The sequence below is a fragment of the Manacus vitellinus genome, unplaced genomic scaffold (assembly GCF_001715985.3).
Source record: "Manacus vitellinus isolate BGI_N305 unplaced genomic scaffold, ASM171598v3 scaffold_4_pilon, whole genome shotgun sequence".
Taxonomy (NCBI): domain Eukaryota; kingdom Metazoa; phylum Chordata; class Aves; order Passeriformes; family Pipridae; genus Manacus; species Manacus vitellinus.
In genome coordinates this window covers 2975113-2999898 of record NW_021940604.1, presented here as the reverse complement: position 1 = coordinate 2999898, position 24786 = coordinate 2975113, and the positions used below count along the sequence as shown (strand labels likewise).

General features: G+C 36.5%; 1 protein-coding gene across 5 annotated transcripts; it reads right to left on the bottom strand.

Moving 5' to 3' along the window:
• On the bottom strand, nt 1-23406 carry PCMT1 (protein-L-isoaspartate (D-aspartate) O-methyltransferase). Of its 5 annotated transcripts, none has more exons than XM_029962683.1 (7): nt 23253-23379; nt 22075-22106; nt 20232-20336; nt 16854-16974; nt 12553-12638; nt 10657-10873; nt 1-2236 (listed from the first exon to the last, which is right to left on the bottom strand). In XM_029962683.1, exons 1-6 carry the CDS (start codon nt 23317-23319, stop codon nt 10694-10696), a joined length of 591 nt encoding a protein of 196 aa, XP_029818543.1. In that variant the 5' UTR covers nt 23320-23379; the 3' UTR covers nt 1-2236; nt 10657-10693. The 5 variants fall into 5 exon arrangements, with proteins under 5 accessions (XP_029818543.1, XP_029818542.1, XP_029818546.1 ...); XM_029962682.1 differs by having other exon boundaries at nt 10704-10873; XM_029962686.1 differs by lacking the exon at nt 10657-10873 and having other exon boundaries at nt 23253-23406.
• Nucleotides 23407-24786: the final 1380 nt, after the last annotated feature.

The following is a 24786-nucleotide window of genomic DNA, read 5'->3' as shown; positions in this document are numbered from 1 at the left end:
TACAGCTTCCTCTCAATTTGTTTTATTTGGCAAAGTAGCAATTCAGACAGTTCACACAGCACTTATTCAAGCTCTTCAAATCTTCTGCATTTCAACTTGTCCTCGTCTCCAAGTTTTTACTTCAGAACCATTGCTCCATCATGGAGGAGTTTCCATTTTCCAATTCCTAAATGCTACTCCTGGATACTCCTTTCTGTCCGAGTACCTTGATACATCCCTTGATATAAATCCTCAGTGGAATGGGTGCACTACTCCCAACAGCCTTGGTCCCTGAAGCCTTACACCTCATGAAGTGGTTCTCCCCAAAAAAGTTGTCATCGGGTCTCAGTTTTAACACCACTTCCAAGTCAGGCTAGCTTATTACACTGTGTCCAGAGACAGGAGTTTGGATACAGTTGAGCTCATATCTTTCATTTAACTGATTAAATTAGTGAGAAGATGTAAATAAAGCTGAACTCAAATTGAAAGATACAGTGACCAGAAGGTTGAACGTTAGCATGCATCAGTTAAGATATTTCACTTCAACACCAAGAACTAGATTCACAGTTGATTGTGGGTTAGTACAAATTTGTCAGACGCAAGTGGGTTTTTCTGGATTGTATTTTCTAGAATACACGCTATATTAATTTCTTTTTAAGATTAATCTTGTGTATGTGCTCCCAGGCTGCAGTCAGATCAGGAGGTGGTACTCTAACTTCCAAATATCTAAATTAAGTCATACATATCTTTTACAGAGGAATAGGATGGGGCTGACCCTCAAAAGGAAGGTTATTTAAAATGTTACTTTTTCATGTTCAGAGTCCTTTGAATTTTAACCTTTATGCTTCCAGGGATTAATCTCAGCACAAATTATTGCTCTTCCACCATAAAAAGTTGGTTTTTTTTTCATTAATCACTATGGGTTGCTTTTATGCAAGTTATTTTATTCTTTAATGTTTCTACCAAAAAAATGATAACATGCTGTTTTATTTCTGGTTGCTCAAATCTGAGCAAGATGACTGAAGACACGCTTTCCCCCTTTCCCAAAGCAGCCCACCTCACTGTACTGCTTCATGATTTGCTGTTGGCATTTTACAATACCAAAACAGAAAACTTAGGACAGAAAAAAAAGTTTTATAGCCTTCCAACTATTCTTCTATATGAAAACTGAACAAGTGCATCTATCTCTATGTAGGAGTCCATGATTCTTTCTGCATGTATGATGTTTTCCTTGTATAACAATTTAGAATTCACTTTCTAAAAAGTCAGAATTTTTCCTGGGTGCCCACAGTAAGAAAAATGAGAATATTGATACAGCAAATGGCTTTGACAAAAGCAACTTTCTTTTAGAACCAAACGGGATTTTGTTTTTTAATAAAGAACAAAAGGCAATCCATATCTCAGTAGTCTACTACATACTGATCCTAGTCTTCCACACAAGCACACAACTCCTCTTTTGCTTTTAACATCAGTTGGCAAAGCAGCATTGCATAAACTGTTCAGTGATTGGGACACAGCTTATATCATATTTATGGATTTAAATATATGTGTATCATACCAGTAGTGAGCTATAAATCAAAAGAGAATTTAAAGATTCCATTAATTAATTTTAGAAGGAAAGGGAAAACCATGCCTGTTATATCCAACTTGAACAGGAACGTCTGATAAGAGTGGCCACCCACCTCTGATGTCTTGAAGTTTAATATATACAAATGCCTGGGTTTAAGGTAAAAAAGCAGCTGATTGTATCTACTACATGCTAGTCTATGACATCATGTCAAAAGCTTAAAAAGGAAGTTCATCTCCTTTTAGTAGCATCTAGCAGACATCAGAACACAGAAAACCTGGTATTACCTACATAGTGTTGTAAGGTGCACAGAAGCAGTTTTACCAAGGGACACAGGAGCCGAGAGAAGTGAGTGTTCAAGTACCCCCATCAAAATTAGAGTTCACAAGCTATAGGTCTTTATCTGCAGTTTTGCAGAAATTCACTTTGAACAGATGAAAGTGAAATAAAGGCATGTTAAATAAAACAGTGCCCACATAAAACTTTCCACCATTTCTTTATCAGATTTGCCTTGAGCATCTAAAAAAATAAAACAAACACCACGCTTTTCCATGCTGATAACAACAGTATAACGAAGTCCAAAACAAGCTGCAATGCTGTTGGTTTTCAAAAAGCTTTTAGAACTGGAGATGAGCAGTCCACTGTAACACTATGTTTGGGTCAAGATGATGTAGCTTTTACAATTCATCCCTGTAGAAAGAAAACACATGGAGTTATGTTTCTCCTCCCTTTGGAAATCATATTTGAAAAGTTTTGATATTGAATCAGATTACATTTAAGCGCTCATGCACATCAGCAAAACTTCAGAAATCTCTTCAAGCATTTAAGAAAAAAAAAAAAACAAACACCAAAGGAAAGGCAACAGCAATCCCATATCATCTATACCATCTCATTCTATTATGTGATTTACTGTGAAATATGGGTCCCTCTATTTTACATTTAATGGATCACTTGCTTTAATGAACATCCCCCCCACTGCACAGCTAGTTACACAGCTACCTGTCATCCAAATTCTGCTGGCTACACACTGGCAAGAAACTGAGCCAACTTACTAGACAGAGTACTGGCAAAAACCATCCTCTGTAGCTGCCAAAACGGCAAGTTTAGCTTCAGCTATAGACTCTCAAGAAAGCTAAGAACACATTCTTGCATCCACATAATGCAGTTTGTACCACTTATGTTTATTTATTTCACAGAGGAGCTTGATTACCTCCTGAAGGAGCTATGATAAATCAGGAGTAGGTTATGGAAAGGGGGGGGTAGGACAGGATGCAAGGGGGGGTGTACGTGGGTGTACGTGTGTGTGTTAAAAGGAGATTCAGTTAGGAGAAAGGAGGCATCAAGAAGTCTCTCTAAATCACTGCAAGGAATCTAGAAAATGCAGGCACTTGTTCCTGCAGGACATTTCAAACACACTGGAACAGGAAACCCATAGAACCCATATTCTAACTGTAAAGTTATCATATAGCAGTGATTTGTTTAAGTTTTCCTAAAGCACTAATTTTAATGCAAAATATCTACCAAATTTCAAAGCTGTGCACTGTCCTGCTAAGAAAATCGGAAAACTCAAATAGAAGTGTTTGCCTTTTTTTTTCCACAAGGCACAAGCAATCTATAAATTCACAATGAGCTTGCTGCAATTTTTTCTTTTAGTAGATGCATCACTCTCATTAGCCAAAGCAAACAGTGTCTGAGTTAGAAAAAACTTCACTAATGTGATTGCTGGCTCAATACACCGGAGTATTTCCAGCTATCATGCAAACTAACACACAAAAATATAGTTCTACATGCACAAAACCAAAACTTTTAAATTACAAAGGTATTATTGTCCTTCAGGAATCACAGAGCATGGAATGACAGCATGCAAAACATTTTAAAAGCAACTGAAAAGCCTGTAGAAACTAGTGCTTAAATGACTAGTTTTCTATCTAATGCAGTTGGGATGCAAACCTTGTGATTTGTGAGGGATAAATATTTGCATTCTTTGCACTTTGTACGGCCTCCTAATAGTAAGGTACTAATCATACAGCTTCAGAGTGTTGCAGTAATTACAGACAGCAGAAAAATGCAGAAGGGGGAAGAACACATCTTGGCAGGGGTAAAGAAAAATCTGTTTATAGCCATAGGTTTGGAAGCTCTCCATATTTCCCTATCTCACAGAATGGGTATTTGCTTACTTTAAACAGATAAAAATAAACAAACATCTGATACCCAGTTTAAAATGCAGTACCAGTGAATTCAGGACAAGTGTTTCATTCATCCTTAATGCTTCCAGGAGCTGCATCATCAGTTAATATTCACAACTTCAAAAAGCATATGTAAGTAATGACTACTGCTATTGCTGGTTTAGTCTCATATGCCTAAATGTGGGTGTGATTTTCATCCTGATTCCTATCACATACTCTCACAGCTTTATGAAAGCCTGGCCTTTTACTGTGACAAGCGATTCTTAATCCTTCAAACCCAAGCTAGATCCTCAAGAAACTGTAAGCCTAAGAAAAATTCTGTATTTACTCTGAAACTATTAAACATGGTCATTTTACCCAGTCACAGACGTTGGCAAGGTTTTTGCATAATGCTGCTAACTCACTTAATGTATCCAAAGTGTGGGTTTGGTTTTTATTTTACAAAATGGTATTTCCACTTAAAATACATAATTATTATATAAATATATAATTTAAAACAAACTATTCTTACATGCCAATGTTTTAATTGTTGGTATTTTGCATTGTTTTACCATATTCCTGGCCACTACATCCTAGATGTGACTTTCAAAATAAAGATTTTCATATTCTGTTTATTAGAACATTTACTGTATTAACGAGATCAGGTTCCCTCAAGAGATTTTTCATTTGCTCTTCTCTGCTCATTAATCTAACAACAGTACACCAGCCCAAAACAATCCACGATATACATATTAAAATTATACAGCATTTATTTTCTACTGCTAAGAGAAGCTGAGCCTGTATGTGCATTATCAGATTATATATATTAAAAAGTTTCAGAAAAGTCTCAGATCACCTAGTAGGTAACAGTTGCCAGCTTTCTACCTAAAGTGAACAGCTTGCACATACAAATACAAAATGCAAACCAGCATCAGCTAACCTGAACTTCAGTTGTATGGATCAGAAGCTGCCAAGCTGTGAAATCCATCAAGTTTCCACTAGTGGTAAGAATCAGGATACAGGTCTATCCTCCCAGTGGTAAATTATACAAAATTTAAAAGGAGACTCAAAAGACAACTGCTATTTCCCTGTTATTCCCCTCTAGTTGTCCTCTAGAGCCATAGGAAAGATCTACTAACTAATTTGTATTTTCCCCCTTTTAATGGCCATGACTATTTGCTATGATTCTTACACAACTTGTGTAACTGCCCTCCACCTTCATATATGCACTCCTTCCAATCTGCTTACTAGTTCCTGCTTAGCAAGCAAGGTATATATTTAGGGTTTAAGTCACCACAGCGGGCCTTCTCAGGCCCTTGGAATTCTAGAAAGAAAACCACTCATCTCTCAACTGTGGCATCAAAGCAACTTCATAAGCTCAAGTAAAAGCAAATTTCAGAAGTCATTAGCTCAAAATTACTATTCTAGAAATAAATTTAAGAAAATTTTTAAAATTTTCTTAAAAATTTCTAGGAGGGAAAACACATACATGTGTATTCCACACTTCCTATGGTGAGTATCCAACAACAAACTAAGAAACATTCTCAGAAAAATCTAATAGGTAGCATTTCAGGTAAATACCAGTTAGTAATGAAAAAAAAAAGTAAATCACAAATCTTATCAACAATAAATTTGGGATACAAGTCAGTCATGTAACTTTGCAATCCCTCACCACCTCTTTAACGGAAGGCAAATTAAATATTTGAACAAGCATTTATAAATTTATTTGAAGTCTGTATCTCACTCTTTTAGATCCACTTCAATTTTCTTGTCATTAGGCAGCACGACTTTCCCTTTTCAATACATCATTCATCTATGAAAAACATGCTGCCACTACCGATACTGAAATTCAGAGTGCAGCCTAACAGGAATTAGAAATACAGTACATACCCACTGTTTCAGCAGCCAATTATTTCTCCCTTTATAACTTTAAAGGCAACTAGATGCAATATTTAGACTTGTAGCATTTTAATGTGGAAAGGTGCTACTATAAAAATATTTATTATTTACTATGATAAATCATAAAATTGAGAGAGTCGGTTTAAATGATAAAGAAATTTTGTCTGCAATCTACTGTATCAGTTATAGCACATGCATTTTTGTCTAACTGTATTTGGTTTGCATGGCCAGGTTTTGGTAGTGGGGTGGCTACTGCGGTGGCTTCTGTGAGAAGCTGCCAGAAGCTTCCCCCATGTCCAACAGAGGCAACACCAGTCAACTCCAGGATGGAGCCACCCTGGGTCAAGGCCAAGCCAATCAGGAATGACAGTAACGCCTCTGCGGTAACATTTTTAAGAAGGAAAAAAAAGTTGTTGGGCCAATCACAGTTGCAGCCAGAGAAGAGCGGAGTGAGAACATGTGAACAACTCCGCTGACACCAAGGTCAGTGCAGAAGGAGGGGGAGGAGGTGCTCCAGGTGCCAGAGCTGAGGTTCCCCTGGAGCCCTTGGTGGAGACCATGGTGAAGCAGCTGTGCCCCTGCAGCTCATGGGGATCCACTGGGGTGCAGAGATCCACCTGCATGGGGAACTCATGGAAAACCCATGCTGGAGCAGGCTCCTGACAGGGCCTGCAGATCAGTGTAGAGAGGAATCCATGCTGGAGCAGGTTTGCCGGCAGGACTTGTGACCCTGTGGGGACCCATACTGGAGCAGCCTGTTCCTGAAGGACTGACCCCATGGAAAAGTGACCCACATTGGAGCAGTTCATGAAGAACTGTAACTCCTGAGATGGATTCACACTGGAGAAGTTTGTGGAAAACTGTCTCTCGTGTGAGGGACCCCACACTGGAGCAGGGGAAGGACTCTTCTTCCTGAGAGCTTAGGAAACAACCTGTGATGAACTATCATAACCCCCATTTCCCTGTGCCTCTGTGGGGGAGGAGGTAGAGCCCAGGAACGGGAGAGGGATGGGGGAAACATGTTTTTAAGATTTGTTTTACTTCTCATTATCCTCTTCTGATGTTGACTGGCAATAAATTCAGTTAACATCCCCAAGTCCAGTTTGTTTTGCCTGTGATGGTAATTGGTGAGTGATCTCTCCCTGTCCTTAACTCAGGAGCCTTCTGTTATATTTTCTCTCTCATGTCCAGTTGCAGAGGGGAGTGATCAAGCAGCTTTGGTGAGCACCTGGCATTCAGCCAGGGTCAAACCATCACAATAATACATTTTAAGTTTAACAAAAAATATTTTGTGCAGAGATTGTTTTTGCCAAAGTAAAATAATCATTACTCTGCATAGCCTGAGGAATTCCATGCAAACAATACCTGCTAATTTCAAAGAAAATTGGACAACTTGCTCATCAGGGGCATTTGAAACACTGAATAAGAGTTTCTAATCAGAACCATATTTTAATATATCCTAATAAATACATTTTCTAAATGGGTGGTTAATCATGTTTTATGTACAAGTAAGTGGGATACAGTAACAGCCCCAGTGTAACCACTGCAGTTTTTGCTCAGAAAGGTTACACTGTCATAATAATTTTGTATTTTATCAGCAAATATGAATTTAGCATGACATTTATAAATAATTTCTACTAACGCAATATTTTAAGGTTAAAGTAGTTAACTTTTTTAACAGTTGCCTGTCTGGAAATCAAACCCAAGACGAAACACAGACTCATTGCTAAGTGTTACTTAGATTGTTATTCTCTTATTTCTCTTTGTATCAGCAATAGTAGGGCCAGCAGGACAAGGTATACCCTGCAGGTATTTAAGAGATGAGTAAAAGTGGCCCTTAGGGACATGGTTTAGTGATGGACTTGGCAGTGCTGAGTTAACAGTTGACTCAATAACCTTAAAGATCTTTTCCAACCTAAATGATTCTACGGTTCTATGACTTTTAAAATTGTCTTTCCATATAAGTAGTAAGCGAACTCTCACAGAGAAGTAAAACCAGAGAGATCCTAATTTACAGAAAAACTGTCAATAAGGCAGCCAAAAAGCCATGCAACACAAGAGACCTTTTCTCCTCCCTACTTACCAGTAAGAAAAAAAACAACCCAATTGATAAGTTTTACATGAAAGGATAAACATCCTTATCAGTATAATCACATAACTGGGGATCTACTGCTGGATCTCTGGCACACTATGCATTGTTTTGTTTTGTACCAGAGATAGGGTTCCTGTGGATATTCTACTTCCAAGTGTCCCAGGGAGTCACATGAGAGGATTCCCACTAATATTTGGAACTTAAAAATACTACTGCAACTGAACCTAAACTAGAAAATTGGACTAAATTTAAAGAAATTCAACATTATTCACAAAATAAGATTCTTTATTTAGCATGACAATATAAATGTACTGAAATCCAAAGAATCTTTTCCTTCCAGCTAGTCCAGATTTTCTTTTGCTAGAAGTTCCAGTTTTATGTAGTGAAGAATGATACAAAACATTTGAAGGCAGGTTTGACTTCAAACACCACTTACTGTTACACCACTTACAGTGTTGTGCTGCTTTGCAAAGAGCACCTTGCAGCCCCATTAAGGAACTGTACTAACTTCTCCAACATGTGAATGGTTAAGCAAAAATTTAAGCGGCTTCTTTCTTGCCAACTGGAAGGTCTGGTAGCCTAGGAAATTGCTGTTGGCCTACCAATTGTATTTTGTGAAGGGACACCAATTCTTAATGTGATGAAACAGTTACCTGGATTAGGAATGAAATCACATAATGTAAACTAAAAGAATGACAAACTAAACACACGGGACTGAGTTACTCTTAAAAAGATGATTGTTTAATGAATTTTAGATTAACAACAACTAGAGTCTCTCATACACTACAACTCTCTATTACAGAAAGTCTTATAGATGCTCTTTCAGATGAGTCTATAATGATCTCTGCTCACAGATCTTCAACAGTTAAAAAAAAGTTAAACTGAAATCTAGGAAGAGCAGAAAAACACCTCTTTCATCTTTGATGCCAGCATAGATAACAAATATTGATTTGTAATTAGGAGTTTGCTTAGAAGCAGCTGGCTGACCACATACTTCGGACTCACCAATAAGGAAAAACAACAAAAAAGAAAGATGTGGCCTCCTGTAAGGTCAGAAGTGCACTGGTATCTACCCTAGAAAATGGAATGGGAATTTTCTTCAGATCACAAAAAGGACAATTACAGAAAAAACAAACATTGCAAGAAGTGGACTTCTGAGATTCTCTTTAACAGAGATTTCCAAGTCTGAAACAAATTTAAATGTACATAGCAAGAAACAGCCTCTCTGCCTCTGTAAATCCAGTTAACCCTTCAGGCTAAGCACTTTTATTTTCTGATAACACCAGTGTAAATTCTTAAATTAAAAATAAATAAAATCAAGAAGTATTTCAGGAAAGAACAGAAACTGGTAAGCAAATCTGGGGAAAACTTAACTAGCAGACAAAATGGAATACCAAACTGCACAGAAAAGATGCAAAGACATTAGAATTCTAGTCCTTAATACAGTACACCACCTTCGCTAGTAGCAAATTATAACCACTGGCATTCCAGAAACCCTTCTTACAAATAGGGTTTGTTGAACACACTTTGCTGTTACCAAAAAAACCCATATAGTACCAATCTGGTGCTATAACCAAACTGAGTGGAAATGCAGAAAAATCTATAAAACCTCTCTGAAAAAAGGAAGGCTTAAGAAGAATACTTCTCTTTTCTAGAGTAAGCAGAGCATGGATTCCAAACTTAAACAGAACCCACAACATTTGCCAGAGGAGGAAACTGACCACAAAGCAAAATTTCTAAAGCCTTGCAAGAGGCAGGAAACCCCTGAGTACCACACTGAGGGAAAACTGGCAATATTCGAGGCCAAAGTATTCAACTGCATAACAAAAAAAACCATCTGAATAGCAAGCACACTTCACAAGCTTTGAACTAAGCAGTAACTCATTGACATTGTTCTTAAGAGTAATTTGTACATGGTGGCTATATAATACTCCAAGAAACACCAAAATGAGGTTTCCATAAGCAGCAGTATGCAAACTGCTTTATTTGTACTTTTTATGAATATTCTGATAGGTTAGATGTTAAGTATTCAAGTATTCAAGTAACAAGTTATACTCCATAATATCGAGGGAAAAAAGCCAAAAATCTAAATTTAGGAGTTATAAAGCTCAAGAGTTGTTTTCAGAGTTCAGTGCACATCTATGCCCTTTATTAATGCCGATAATACATTCACAAGCATTTTCTGCCAGGAAGTAAAACAGCATTGCTGCTTTGTTCATTCAGATACTAATGCCTACCACAGCTTAAGCTGACAGCTATGTTACATCTATGTTGCTGGTTGTTCAATTCAGCAAACTGGAAGGCTTACTACCTCTAGAAAGGCCTTAGAGTCTGCTGTGTTGCCAAACACAAATACATCCCCATCAGAGACATACGACATACTTCTAATAACATATCTGAGAAAATTTTCTGGACATTACTCAACTACCTTTATATTTTAGGGAAGAAAAGATTACCTCCTCCACTTTTTGATACTCGGGGGCTGAAGGAAAAGTGTTTGAGAAATTATCTATATTTTCCGCAAAGGATTTTACAAAAACTTTTCTTCATTTGTAGCATTTCACAAAAATAAAAAATGAACACTCAATTACCACTAACGTACAGGACAAAACAATATTTATTAAGAAAACTTTTACACTTCACCCTAATTATTGGGCAACATAGTTATAAAAAATTCATTAGAAGGGAAGTTTAACCTTAGAAAATACTGTATTTAAAACAACAAATAAAAATCTTCAACACACCAAAGACTAAAGAAAACACGTCCAAAAGACACAAAGTGCAACCCATGCAATATTTTTCTCCTGCTTTTAAATTAACTCAAACTTAGCATAACCTCCTTTTGTGATGTAATGCAGACTGAGTCACTTTTCATGGTATGGAGGAGCAGAAAGCAATGACAGCAGCAAAGACAGGCCTTGCAGTCTATCTGCTTAAAATTCACACCCTTTCACCTTGCATGTGTGTGGAAGAAGTAAGTGGAACAGAAAATCACTTCCACCTGGACCACTGCTTCTCTTTATCTGTTAAAGGCACATATATCACTCCCATCAGAGGCTTCATTTTGACACTGCCATCTTCTAGTTTGTCATACTGTTCGAGCATCTGGTTTCCCCCAGCAGGGCCAACTGGTAATATCAATCTTCCGCCAGGTTTTAACTGGTCTATAAGCTAGAACACAACACAGAAATTAGAATGTAACCAGCCACTTCAGAGAAGCTGGATCCAAAGTTTGTTACAGTAGATTAATAGCTTTGCCATTATGTATCTATCTACTTTTACGTAGTAGATAACTACTTCGATTAGGAAAAATAAAAAATGCACTGAAAATGAGAGTATCACAGCAACATGGTAAACAATTAGTATTACAGAAACATTCACAGTAACTTAATATAATTCTAAATGACAGTAAAATATTAATTTAATTAACTGGGTTGGTTGCGGTTTTATTTTTTATATAAGGGGGAAAAACATGTAAATCACAAATTATTTTTACAGGAGACTCAATCTTCTTTTAACTGCTTGTTTTAACTGTTCAGTAGTTATTGTGCATCAGTAGAGGCACATTGTCTAAAATTTTGGGGGTAAGTGATCTCCCCTTAAGCCCTCAGAATAAGATTTGAGATTGATGATTTTTTTTAATTTCTCTTCCTGGAATAATTTTAAACTGTCTACAACACACTCACTACATCCAACAGCTCCTCTTTCAGTCTGTGAATGAAATTATGAAACTAGTCTAAAATACATGAATATGAGTAAAATAAATGACAAGTAAACAGAGTGTGTCAGGAATGCCTGGATTTTTTTTTTTTGGTTTGTTTTCATAATTAAAGAAGGAGGCTAATCACAGTAGTCTTAAGGAAAATTCTATACTTCTCAGATGCAAAAAACCTTAATCCCCATTGATAACTAAAGTTATAATTAAGAACTAATAAGCTTTCACTTACTTTTTTAACTGTCATGTTAACACTTTGCTGAGAACAGACCCCTACACATCCACATACAAAAAAACCCCCAAACCGAAACAACAAAAAAACTCCAACAACAAAAAACAACACACACACACACACACACGCATACGTGCAAAAACATTAACCAACCAACCAAGCAAAAAAACCCCAAAAAACCAACCAAACAAAAAAAACACCCCCAAAACAATAATTAAAAAAGCCCAACAAAAAATCCACCACTGGTCCTTGTTTGGAAACATCCAATCTCTCTATAGCACCTCAAACTTCCAGTCCTTCACTATTCATCATTAAGATTTCAAAAAGCCTTAACTGGCATCTAATATATCAAAATCATGCTATATATTACCATTTGCTTCAAGAGAGGAAGAGAAATAAAATCTTATCTGCCAGAATGGACTTCATGTATGCACACTCTAAAGGCCCTAGCTACTCTTCAGCATAAGAACTGTCCTGTATTCACTCTGAAAGCTACAAACACATGGCACTGTTTGTATTTCCAGCTGTGCATTTACTTCCTCAACAAGCTCAATGCCTTACAACACAGGAAACAAATACTTAGATTTTGTAACTCAATGCTTGATAAAATTCAATTATCTTACAAAATAAAATGCTCCAGTTTGCTATTGTAATGGAGGATTGCACACATGTAATTTTAAAGTATGTTTATTTAGAGCAAAGTTATTAGAACATATATTTTTATCAAACCAAAAGAAAGCCCAGTTGTAAGAGACAAAAACCCCACACCATACAGTAATACCACACTGCCCACTGATACTCCCAGCAGTGCAAGTTGCCAAGTATTTTACATATAGATGCATGCAAAGCATTCTTTACAGCTAAGAGATTATGGAAACACACACATAAGACATAAAGGCTTACTGCTTGGGGCACAACTGGTGCTGCAGCTCCTACATGAATTGCATCATAGGGAGCTTCTTCTGCATATCCCATGCGTCCATCTCCCACTACAAGAAAACATTTTTTTAAAACATTTTCAAAAGGAGTGGAGAAAACAGCTAATTTATTGTATCTATAGGTAGATAAAAAGCTATGCTCAGATTTCAACTAAAGTTTTGCTGTGCAGTAGTAATATAATGAAGTCAGTTTAAAAAAATTAACACATCTGTAAAATAGATGCAACAAAACATCCTCATATGTGCATACACGTGCTTACAGAAGATATTAAATACTACTGAAGCACCTGAAATTAGAATGATTTATCATGAAAGTCCTTGGAGACACGTGGTCCACCTAGAAAAGATCCTAAAGTATTTATGTGCCCTATCAATTCCAATGCAAGTGAGTTTTCCCCCTTCATTTACCCTCTCAGAACATACATTTGCTTTGCCTTGTCTCCACACGTGCCATTCCTAAATACAACGCAAATCATAAGTCTGAAGCACTAAATGTCAGAAGCACATATCAGAAGACTCCAAAAGTGAGGAAAAGAAAAAGGAAGTGTTCCCATGGACTATATGCCTACAACTATGCCTGGCTGGCATGAAAGCCCACACCTACAATCATACATTATTGCAGTACCACACTAATCTTCGTGCACCCACCTTTGGCAGCAGATGGGCCTCGCTATTCTTCCTGCAGACAATCACTGAACTAACACAGATAGCCACATCAGACCCATGGTTAAAGTTCAAGGTGGCTGCTTGGAAGATGTTAGGAGCAATTAAGGTATTCAGAGGGTTACCAAGGCTGGAGAACTCATGGAGAAGCACCCTACCACAGATGTCTCATAGCATCCCAGTTACACAGAAGGAAAGAGTAAAGCTTGAGCTTCTTAAGCCACTGAAACGTGGCAAACTAAACTGGACCCTGAGTTAAGTTTTGAAAGAAGATGATGTGAATACAGTATCCAGTATTTACAGAAAACCAACGAGAAATTCAGAGCCAGTTAGGCAGAGTCTCTCTGGAGTTATTTAGGAACCAAAGTACTACACAAGGCTGAACCATCTGAACTCATACTCTGTGACTGTAGAAGTCCCCGTAATCAGTCTAGAAAAAAAAAGCAGGACATTAGTGAGCACAGTCCTCTGCTCAGCACAAGTACAGTTGTTTGGGGTTTCCCATCTTCAGGCTGAGCTTTGACTTCTGTGCAATCACTAACATTACAGTTAATTAAAAGGCTGAAAGAGTCAAAAGAAGTTCTAAGCCCCAGTTAGGGGCTTAAAATTTGCCAACTTTTTGCCTGCCAACAACTCACAAGGCAGGAAAAAATATATGGTTGCCACAGCAGGTTTCATTTGACCTCAGTGATAGGGAGGGCCATGTGGACAGCAATAACACCCTTCGGTATTCAAGAGTATACAGGAAGATCTGGACAGCTCCTTGTAACAATTAAAATTGAGGAGTTTCTCCTCAATCCCTAAGATGCAGCAGCAGGCATCAGAGGCAGTGATCTCCAGTACTGCTGGCAAAAGAAGACACTGCCAAATCGAAGAAACAGCTGTGAAAGAAGCTACCAAGCTGTCTTCTGAAGAAGAACACACATATTCCGAGACATAAATGCACCTTGTGCACTGTCCGGAGAAGTCTGAATGTGACTTCAGCACATATTATCACTTCACTGACAGCAGTAAAATGGACCCAAAAGATCTAAACACTTTGCTCTTAGAATCAATAGTCCAAACCATAGCTAACATCTTCAGAATCAGTACACACACACTAAAGAAAAAAAAATTCTGTTCCTTTATATGCATCAAGTACAGCATGGCCTTCCCTTTTAACATCCGCAAAAATTGTCATGGCTGCAGCAGAGATATATCCATCCACAATGGGAAGTCACTTTTACATATCCAGAAGGTGTAAAAAATAGTTAAGTCAGCATTCAATGTGATAAAAATAATTATTCAATGTCCAAGGGGAAAGAGCAGCCCCAAGTTTCAGCTTGTGGCGGCATCCTGAATAACACCACCTATCCTACTCATATCTCCAGTTACATGCAGCCTGTTAATGAAGTAATCACGGTGGTGGATGGCAGGTGGTGATGAGGGGGGAAGCAGTGTCAGGACTTCGTGACATGAGGGTTTTGTAGCTTGTTTATGAACCCAGAACTGATTTGCTGATCACAGTACTCAAGCCTTCAGTGTCTCTATGCAGACTTGCTTCATAAAGAGTTGCAGCAGGAGCACAGAAACAGAAGAAAACAACTTTACTGTGGCTAGAATACCCTCATCCCCTCTGGCTATGTCTGCATCAGCAAAGAGTGCAGTACAATAGAACCAGATCTGTACAGCAAAACAGTTTTTGCTGAGAACATGGTGTCCGTGCAACACACGCATTTCAGGATGATCATTTTGGTCTAGATCTAGTTTTATTGGCTTAATATCCAGTAACATATCACACATATTTGGTTGCTTCTTGGAGCACATAATCTTGTCTAGTTTCATCCAAGAGGAATCAAAGTTTGTGCTCTCCAGGAGTACTCTTGTGAGCTAAAGTGTGGTAAGTAGAACCACTTGAGAGATTCACCTCAAAGGCTTCCTCCTGATATTAATAGGAAACAAAACAAATAACAAGTATAAAAAAGAAAAACAAACAAACAAAACCCCCAAAAAACAAACAACAACAAAAAAAAGAACAACAACAACAACAACAAAAAAAAAACAGAAAAAAACCCACAAACACAAAACCACCAACAAACTACCATAGACCTGTTAGTCTAAGTATACCTATTTCCAAGTTCTCAGTGCAGTTTTATTGCTGAGATGCCCCAAAATAATTGTGATGCTCCTGAAATCTAGTTATGGTTTAACTGAGGTGTGACAAAGCAACGGAGAATGTCTGAAGCCTACTCATGAAAAGCCAGCAACCAACACACATAGTCTTAATTCACACAATTCCCATCATCAATTAATCCTGGGTTTTCACAAGTTTTTTTTTGTTTGTGTGTTTAGGATGGGGGTGTTTGGGTGGGGTGGTTTTTGTTGTTTTGTTAAAAAACAAGCAAACAAACAACAACAAGAACAAAACAGCTCTCTGGACCAGGAATCCAGAGCAGTTGAAACATTCTTCTCCACCTAATTCACAAAAGTGCTACTTGTCCATTTGTACTTTTCTAAGATATACCTCACAACAAAATATTCACAAGTCTCCTAATCATCCTGCTATGTAGTCAAAGATAATAAAGATGATGAGGCTTACTTAGAATTCTAGACTTCCAAGAGCACCAGAGTTTGTTTCAGGTACAATCAGAAACGTAAGTCAAAATTGCTCTTGTACAGCAACAATGGAAATTATTCCCCCATTCAGCTCTAACAGTCTAACTTCTTTTCCAAGAAGTTTTAAGGCCTAAGTATTCTCAGTGAAGGACACCATACTTATACATACTCATTTACAAAAAAAAAAAGACCAAGAATCAAAATGATAATTAATGTAAGAACCAAACATCACATAATAATTTTTCCAAGTGCTCTTGTAGGAAGCCTTGAAAAAATCCAGACCTTCAACTTCTTTTTTAAACTTGATGAATAGAATAATGAAGGAATACTTTCCTCCTGCCAGCCTTGCATCTTCTAAAAGAACAGAACAAAAATTCATTTTCTTTTTAGTAAAAACCCATTATTTAAAACAATTCACTGTCCTTGTATCATTTTGGCATTATTTCCTCAGTAACTCTGACTGAATTAAAGTCGTTTGGTGTCAATCAACCACTTCCCTAACATACAAATACGGCTAATTTTAAAAAAAAGCGAAATAAACTTCAGTGATGGATACTGCCAATCTAATACTTTTTTCCACTTGACTCTCTCCATACAGCTTTCCGTATCAGAAGTATAAAGGCTTTGTTAAAACACTCAAATTTAGATGACAGGACATTTATTCAAGAAAAGCTGTGAGTTTAATCCCAATTTTAAATAGCAAATTTAACATGACAGACCTTCAGCATGTAAAGTATTCTCACCAAAAAACATTTCCCTATTAGGCTTTTCTAGTAGAATGAATATGTATTCTTTAGATTACCAAAAGTCATAATCTCAAAATTGGTGAAGGATACTATTTTTCAAAGGCCTAAAGATGAGTTGGATTTTAAAAATTTTATTTGGCTGTTCTTTCTTTGGTTTAACTTCTTAAATTAGAACTTTTAATCACATCCAATTCAGTCATTTTCAATCAGTTGCTAGAAAGAATATCAGTTTAATCAGTACGTCTATCAGTCTGATGCTTACCAATCAGTTTCACTCTTCCTGAAGACAGCAATGTGGGATCATCCTTTTTGACATTATTTATTGAGTCATCTACTAGTTCTTTGATATGATCAATTCCTACAACTTGTCCTTTGGGACCAACCTGGAATAAAAATACACAGTTGAACAATTTCTGCTAGTTTTGATTTATTTACAGAAGGAGTATTTATATCTCTAAAATAAAAACAAAAACAGCAAAGTGGAAACATATATTCTTGATGTTATTAAAACTACTGCTTGGAATGACAAATCCTGACTGCTAGAAGCACTTAGTAATTCATGTTTGTTGGCACAGTTTTATAAATACTTGTTACAGTGATCTTTTTGAGATGTGATTCAATTGAGTTATACTATTAGTGGAGATTTCTCTGAAGTTTTAGAAGTTAAATTTGATCACGTTTTTTTTCAGTACCTGCTACAGAAAGCAAAGACAAAGACTAGAACTAATCTCCTTTCATGTTGAACAAATTTACTTAAGGATTAAGTCATGCCTTCCATTCTAAGTTATCTCAGGAGTCCCATTCCCTCAGAAACAAATGCAGCACTTAACAGTCAGGGACAAATTACCTTCCATCAATGCTTGCATTCATGAATCTATTTTCAGATTTACAGTTCTTCTCCACAGCAAGAACGGAACTTCTTAGAGCTCATAACTCAAAAAAGGTCACACAATTTCTGTGTATTCTGAGGGGGGGGGAAGGTCTACTAGCAAAAACTTCTCCATTGCAGGTACTTCTTCTAGAATTTTGTCTTTGGTGTAAAAAAATATTCAAGAAGAACCCACATCTTCAAAAATCTGACCCCTTTTAACAGGATTCAGCTCAAAGAACACAATGGCAGAATATGTCCTAGCAGCCCACGCTGTCATGTAACTGTCTTTGGACACATTTGAATGCATTGGTTTTGTTTCTGTATCTTATACTGTAATGTTGTTAAGACATGGAAAATTAGTAACTGGTTATGAATATCATGGGGAATGTTTTTTTGTTTTATTATGAACAAGTCCTATGTTAAAAACTTCAAAGGAGCAGTGTTAGTTTTCTTTTTCAAGTGGAACACCACTGGTCTAGCCTTTGAAACAGAGCAAGACACATAAGTTTTCACTATGACAACTATAGGTTGCTATTTGGAGGAATGCCTAGCAGTCAGTTGCACCATTAACTGGCAAAAGATCCAGTGTATTCCAAAGGGTAGCATCACAGAAATTAAAATTTAGCAAAATGGACAGAGCATGAAATAGCCTGATATAGAGAATCTCCTGCTGCATGTCACAGCCTATTTCTGTGTCACACTATTTCTGAGTCCTCATCAATTACCTCTATTACCCTAGAACTCTGAAGTACCTGCAATTGAGACAACAGCAAAATGGCACAATTTTTGGGATCTCCATGGTCTGTTAAGAATAAAAATATATCCCACTCTTTTTATAATTCCAGTACTTACAGGATGAAAACTATAATTCGTTTAATTTGCCAGCAATCTTTAGAAGCAAATAAACTTAAGTTTGTAAGCTATGTAGATAAGTTTATCACAGCAGTTTAACATAAACCCCCCCCAAAAAAAATCTTAAAGATGCTTCACCACTCTAAGTAAACATAAAGCTTTCCCAAAGGTACCACAAATGAGATTATCATCATAGGAGTAAAGCTGTTGTGACATCAATGTGCACTCAGGCACTTGTGCCACAAATGCGAGCTACTAAGTCCAGGTCAAAAGCTGACTGAGAAGCAACACAACATCCAGATGGTCCAAAAAGCACATCCCCAACTGGATTTTGATTGCAAACACTCTACCATTAATTCCCACAATATACTTCTTTCAAGTTTTTGTTACTGTTAGCAATGCTATCAAACAGAACAAAAGTATTATCCAATGTTTCACAAAGCACATGTCCGTAAGGTATTCCACAGCAAACCACCAAGGAGGATTCATGACAGAAACGCAACATTCATATGCCAATAAAAAGACAGTATGATTAACCTCAGCAAAACTGGAAAGAGATTTCCTTTCTGTGCTACTTCTGACTTCTCTGCAGCTGTTTTCAGAGAAAGGAGAGCACACAACCAGAACTTAGCCCATGTCGAACGGCTATTTGTTTACACATTCATAACTTCAGTAAGAAATACATATAGCTTGGACAAAAGTTTTAATGCTTGTAGGATTGGAGTTCCCATGCAAGCTACTAGCACTTGATTACTAACTATAAAGTTAGACTAAAAATAATAGGCAGAAAGTGGAATAAGTGACACTTAAGATTTTCTCTAAACTGCAGTTTGATTAACTTATTTCAACTACAATTATTTTTTCCATTTTGCAGCTAGCACTTCGAAACCTAAATACTTTTGCTAGTGTATTGCCCAGTCCTAAACATTCTTAGTTGTTTCTTAATACAGGAAAGCAGAAGTGATTGCATTCTCAACAGGCTGGTGCCTGAAAACAGTAAGTAGCAAGTAGCAAGGAGACCTACATTAGAATTTATCACATGCATTAGCACATTTCAAATTAACTTCTCAGAAAGACAAACCAAAAAATCTAGTTAGCAGTTTAATGAAGGTCTTTGCTAGTCATAAAGCAATTATAAAGCCCTGGAACAGAAAAGGAAAAACTGATTATATTCCTCTACATGAATCATTTTAGCTATACTATAGCTACAGTCATCAAAAACAAATTTTTTCATCTTTTTTTTTCCCTGATGTGAGATAGGGCAGAACCACAGAGAATTCCTTATGTACAGGTTGAATAACACAGAGATTAAGTTACTTGGAGAAGATATAAAATATAAATTAATATCTAACTTACAAAAAGTTAAATGGATACTTATAGTGATGCTCATGCAATATAACAAGAAAAGAAAGAAATTAAATTCAAATACGATTTACATATATACAATATATTTTCCTGTGGAAATAATTCCACAGGAATCCTAAAAAAAGGATTCTTTTAGGTCTCACTAAACTCTCATCATAGCATGAATACATGATAATTGACCATAGTAAGAACATTCATAGCCACACAAGATAACATAAAAATCGAGCTGTTCAAGACAAACACACTTTCCTTCAAGGTATAAAGCAATGACTAAAAGGTAATCAATTAAAAAAAACCAGAATAAAACCAACCAAACTTCCCTGATAGTCAGTTTCTTCACCATCACACAGTTTATTAGACCATTTCATTTGAACATCAAGTATCAACTACCATAAGAAATGCATACCAATCTCACCCAGGAGAGCAAATTATTTTCTGTATAATATACTTCAGTCCACTGTACAAAGGATGCTTTTTTTTTGCTCTGTAATTCAGAGTTACACTACAGTTCAAGCTGTTCTGACAGTCAAGTGATTAAACTAAATATCTCACCATTCGGGAAAAGCATGCTGTAAGGATTCCACTTCCAGATCCTACATCAAGTGCTTTGGCTCCTTCATGTAACTGATCAGACAGAAGTTCAAGAGCATATGCATGCTAAGAGAAGACAGAGACAGAAAATTTCTGGGTATTTTAAGTGTCTATTTTACTCCATATATGTTCATTTCTTCAGAAATTTTGGGAAATGCACTGAGCATTTGTGTAAGAAATTTCAGAATCATCTTCTTTTACAAAAATGGGGGGAGGAGTTAATTACATGGTATAATCATTGTTATTTCATTGACTTCAACAAATTATATCTGTGCACTTTTTTTTTGGTTAGTATCCATACATATAGACTCATCTGACCATTCAAGCTTCTAGCGCAGGCTCCATTTATATATTGGGAGAGACACTGTGATCAATTTAATTCTCCTCAGGTCTGGTGGCTCCTACTGTTCTGGCAATATGTAGTCAGTAAAGAATTTAGCCTATCATTATGCTATACACATCAGAATAAGCTGGGATAACAGCTAGCTAGGAAGAAGGTGGCTCCTGAGCATCAAGGAAAATGGCTATTAAAACTACATCTTGTATTATCTGCACACTTGCTGATTCAAAGAGTAGGAAAAAGAAGTTGTCTTTTACAAAGGCAGATAACCAGACTCACGTATGAAATGCAGTAGTCTATAGACACACTTGATGACTTTTGTTTTCCTAAATGGTGGACCAGTACACAAACTAAGCTTAGGCTGCACACTGAAAAATCAATTTGTTCTTTAATGTTTCAGAGATAGCCATTACTACGCTCTTCTGGCTTAATCCATTACACCCAGAAAACAGAAGTAATTAGAACACGCCTCGTTAGAACATTTACTTAAAAGATACATCTCCTTTTTGCTCTAACACTTCATATATTACCAGTGGTACACACACAACGAATCAAAAATAATGACTTAGGGGCATTAAAATTTTGAAAGCATAATTAATACTTATTTTTCCTCTTAGCCACAGTACATTTTTCTCTTTCCTTTAATAATATAAATAACATTTCTCTACAAGATTCTTGATTTTTTATGTTGATAACTAAGTAAATTCTAAGCCAACTACATAGTTTTTACTCCAGAGAAGCAGACTTTTACTGTTTTGACACTTTCCAAACATTGCAAGGCCAAAACATATGCTTCTATCCAGCTTTCATCTCAAATAAAGAAACATAAAAAAACTGTATCTAGGTTAGATTTATGTACTGAAATCTCCACTCTAACACTCATCCTGGTCTCAAACCACTTCACAAAAACCCCACCACTCAGTACAATGTATTTTTTTGTGTGCAAAGAACTAAAGGCACTATTACAGCAGTAGCATGCTACAGAAATCAGTGCTATCTGCTCCTGAGTTCTTATATTTTATAAATTACAGAGTAATTTACATTGGAAAGATCTCTGGAAATCCTGTGGTCCAGTCCTCTTTCAATAGAGGGGCAATTTAAATTAGGCTGTTTAGGGCCCTCTTCAATCAGCTTCTTTATATATCAAAGAATAGAATTTCCACAGTCTGGAAAGCCTGTTCCCAGTGCTTAACTACCCTCAATGGGTATTTTTTCACCTCCAAAACTAAGCAGAATTTCCCATCTTGGTTTTTTTTGTCCACTACCCCTCACTACCTCTCATCCTATCACTATACACCTCCAAGAAAAATCTTGATCAATAGTTTCTGTGCCCTCCCACTAGGGTGGGCACAGAATGTCACTTCAATCAACTGTTTGTTAAATTTGCTAGGATAAATATTTTATTTCAAAACATTTGGATGTCTATAAAATCACCTATACTAATCTTCTAGGTTTAAAGCTTACCATATGTGGAGCACTGATTGTTGCTTGGAAACCTATAAAAAAAGAGAATGGAAGAACATGTTGATCGTTGCTCAGACAGGAACCTTACAATCTTTATAACCTTGACTGTAAAATGCAATGCCTTCATTGTCACTCTCATTGAGGGCACGACATACACACCCCAACACTTACACAGGTACTGTACTTCAGAAGTGAGTTAAGGTACATCAGCTGAAAGCTATGCCATGTCAACTCTGGACAGGTGAAAAAAGGTTTTATCCTTGATCTTAATTACAATCTCCATTTTGTCACTATTCTGCCTTAAGCTTGATCAAGTATGTTAAATTCGGAAGAGCAACGTCTCCCAGAAGAATGTAATTCCTTTTCCACTCAGCCCCTATGTAGAAACCTGATTTTGTTAATTGGAGTTGGATGTGGTGGCGACCAGAGAACTTCTGAAGAATAACCCCATGTATTTTGCAAACAGCACATGCCTAGGAGAAAACCTGGAGGAACGCAGGAACGCTCACCTGTACTTGTTTCTGTGAAGATACGCAAGATTTCAGTATATATGTATCTTAAAATATTTTTGAATTTTCCGACACAACTAACAAAATCCTAATAAAATTCACAGATCTCACCACCTTCTATTAAAGGCAGGGGGAGAATCAAGTAATTCGTACATTCATGTAATTCATTCTCTTGTCTTAGAAAGAAAAAACTGGGATCTAGATGAGAAACAACAGTCTAAGCAAGTGTCCTATCAGTAGACTTTCCCATTTAAAGCCTATTTTCATATTTTAAAAATTTCATGTAAAAGGTTTAAGAAACTCTGCATTAATCTCAACAGAATAATTTCTGTAAAGACAGAGACTGTTTCTGTCCTCAACCGGATGCAAATGATTTTTAAGTACTTCAACATCAGCTGCACCACCACAAATTGCTGTGGTTTCAAAAATAAACACAAATTTACATATATTAATTCTGACTGAAGAACATCTCTCTACTTGATGTATCCAAATATGTCAATTGCATTCCATAACAAACTGAAACTTAGTTACATGGTGGCAAATAAACTGATTAAAAAACTAGACACGCTTCCAAATTTAAAAAATTATGTTCACATTCTTAGAGCATATATGACTAAAGCAGCCACAGTTATGCAAATGAAAATAATCATTTTTACAAGATGCTCTTACCTATAGACTGTGGAGAATCCATGTAAGGGTTGTATTTTGCATAATGGCAACGGTCTGTAGCCAGCATTACTTCAAATACCTTGTCTGATTTGATTATTCCATTTTCTATAAACAAAAAAATAAATAAAACTGAAGGCATTGATTATCTTCTGCCATGCAAGAGCCTGTGAAATGTGTTAACAGATTCCTAATATTGTGAGAAATCATGTCATCTTACCCTCTTAATACTCTTACCCATGTCATACTGCCTGTGGCAGGGGTTGGACTACATGATCTTTAAAGCTCCCTTCCAGTCCAAACTCTTCTGTGACACTAGAATTACATCTGTGGTCCAGAGATCAAACAATGCTTAAGCCAGTGAACTTTGAACAAGACTTTCCCAGCAGTTACAGATGCTTTTCTGAAACCATTTGCAAAGATCTATCCCCCAAGAAAACTGAACTTCCTGGACACCTCTGATATTCCTGAAAATACAGTCAGTAAGAAATTGGTATTACTCTACACACCAAACAAGATATACTTCGTATTTCTAAGAAGCTATATAAGTAATTATTGGAAAATTTACAGAAGCAAGTTAGGAATGTGAAGCTGAAGCATCCTTGCTCAGTATTTTATTTTCAAGATCTCTTTCTCTTACATTAGCAAAGAAAAAATCCTTTTGTAAAGAAACTCCTACAGAATCAGAATTGTAATGGTTGGGCAGACTGAGGCCACAAGGCTTTTATATCAAAACACTCTGACTCTCTGCTCACTTTTCAAAATAAAATGTTAACGTAAATGCATGTAAAATGTCAGAAGAAGTGTGCAGTGCAGCCATTTTCCCCTGCAATTTCAATAAGTTTTTTTTTTAACAATCATAATTCTATTTTTTGAAGTTCTGAAGAGGCTTTTGCGAATAACAGAAAACTTTGGAAAACAAACTGAAGAAATTAATTATTTGCATTAAAAGACAGTATAAACTATAAATAACTGAAATTTCAATGATGGATTGCTTTATTAACTACTTCCTTTAAATAAAAACTATTTATTTGCAAAATTATACTTTAAAGGAAAAAAAAAAGGTAATTTTACTACGATTAGAATCTAACCTAAAACATAAAAATCAGATTATGGAGTTTTGTAAGACTGTGCTGAAGTGGCACCAGTGGTTTTGTTTTAAAAGTACCACCAACACAAACACACCTGTGCACAGGACTGGGCTTCCCTGACTGTTTACAGTGTGCTCCCAACTACACCTGTTAACGACGGGATTTTCTTGTCTTTTTATCTACCATGTGTGTCAAGGATTTATTTATCCTGTATAACATAGGCTTGAATTCAGAGAGCAAAATAACCCCATAGATTATCTTCCTTTTTGATCTGAACACAAAGTATCAGATAGAACTGCAAAAGGAATATACTACTATTAAGGAAAACAATCCCTTTTAAAAAATATTAATTTTTAGAAGTATTTCTGTATCTAATAAGTCCCAGAAAACGCCCCTCACAGTCCACACGCATTACACGTATCCTGTGCTTTGACTTCATTTAGAAC

Coding starts and splice junctions, on each gene's coding strand:
- PCMT1 (XM_029962682.1), bottom strand. CDS start 23,319: ATGCTGGCTACAGACCGTTGCCATTATGCAAAATACAACCCTTACATG. Junction 20,337..22,074: donor CAATCAGTGCTCCACATATG/GTAAGCTTTAAA, acceptor GTCTTCTCTTAG/CATGCATATGCTCTTGAACT. Junction 10,874..12,552: donor CACCAGTTGTGCCCCAAGCA/GTAAGCCTTTAT, acceptor GTTGTGTTCTAG/CTTATAGACCAGTTAAAACC.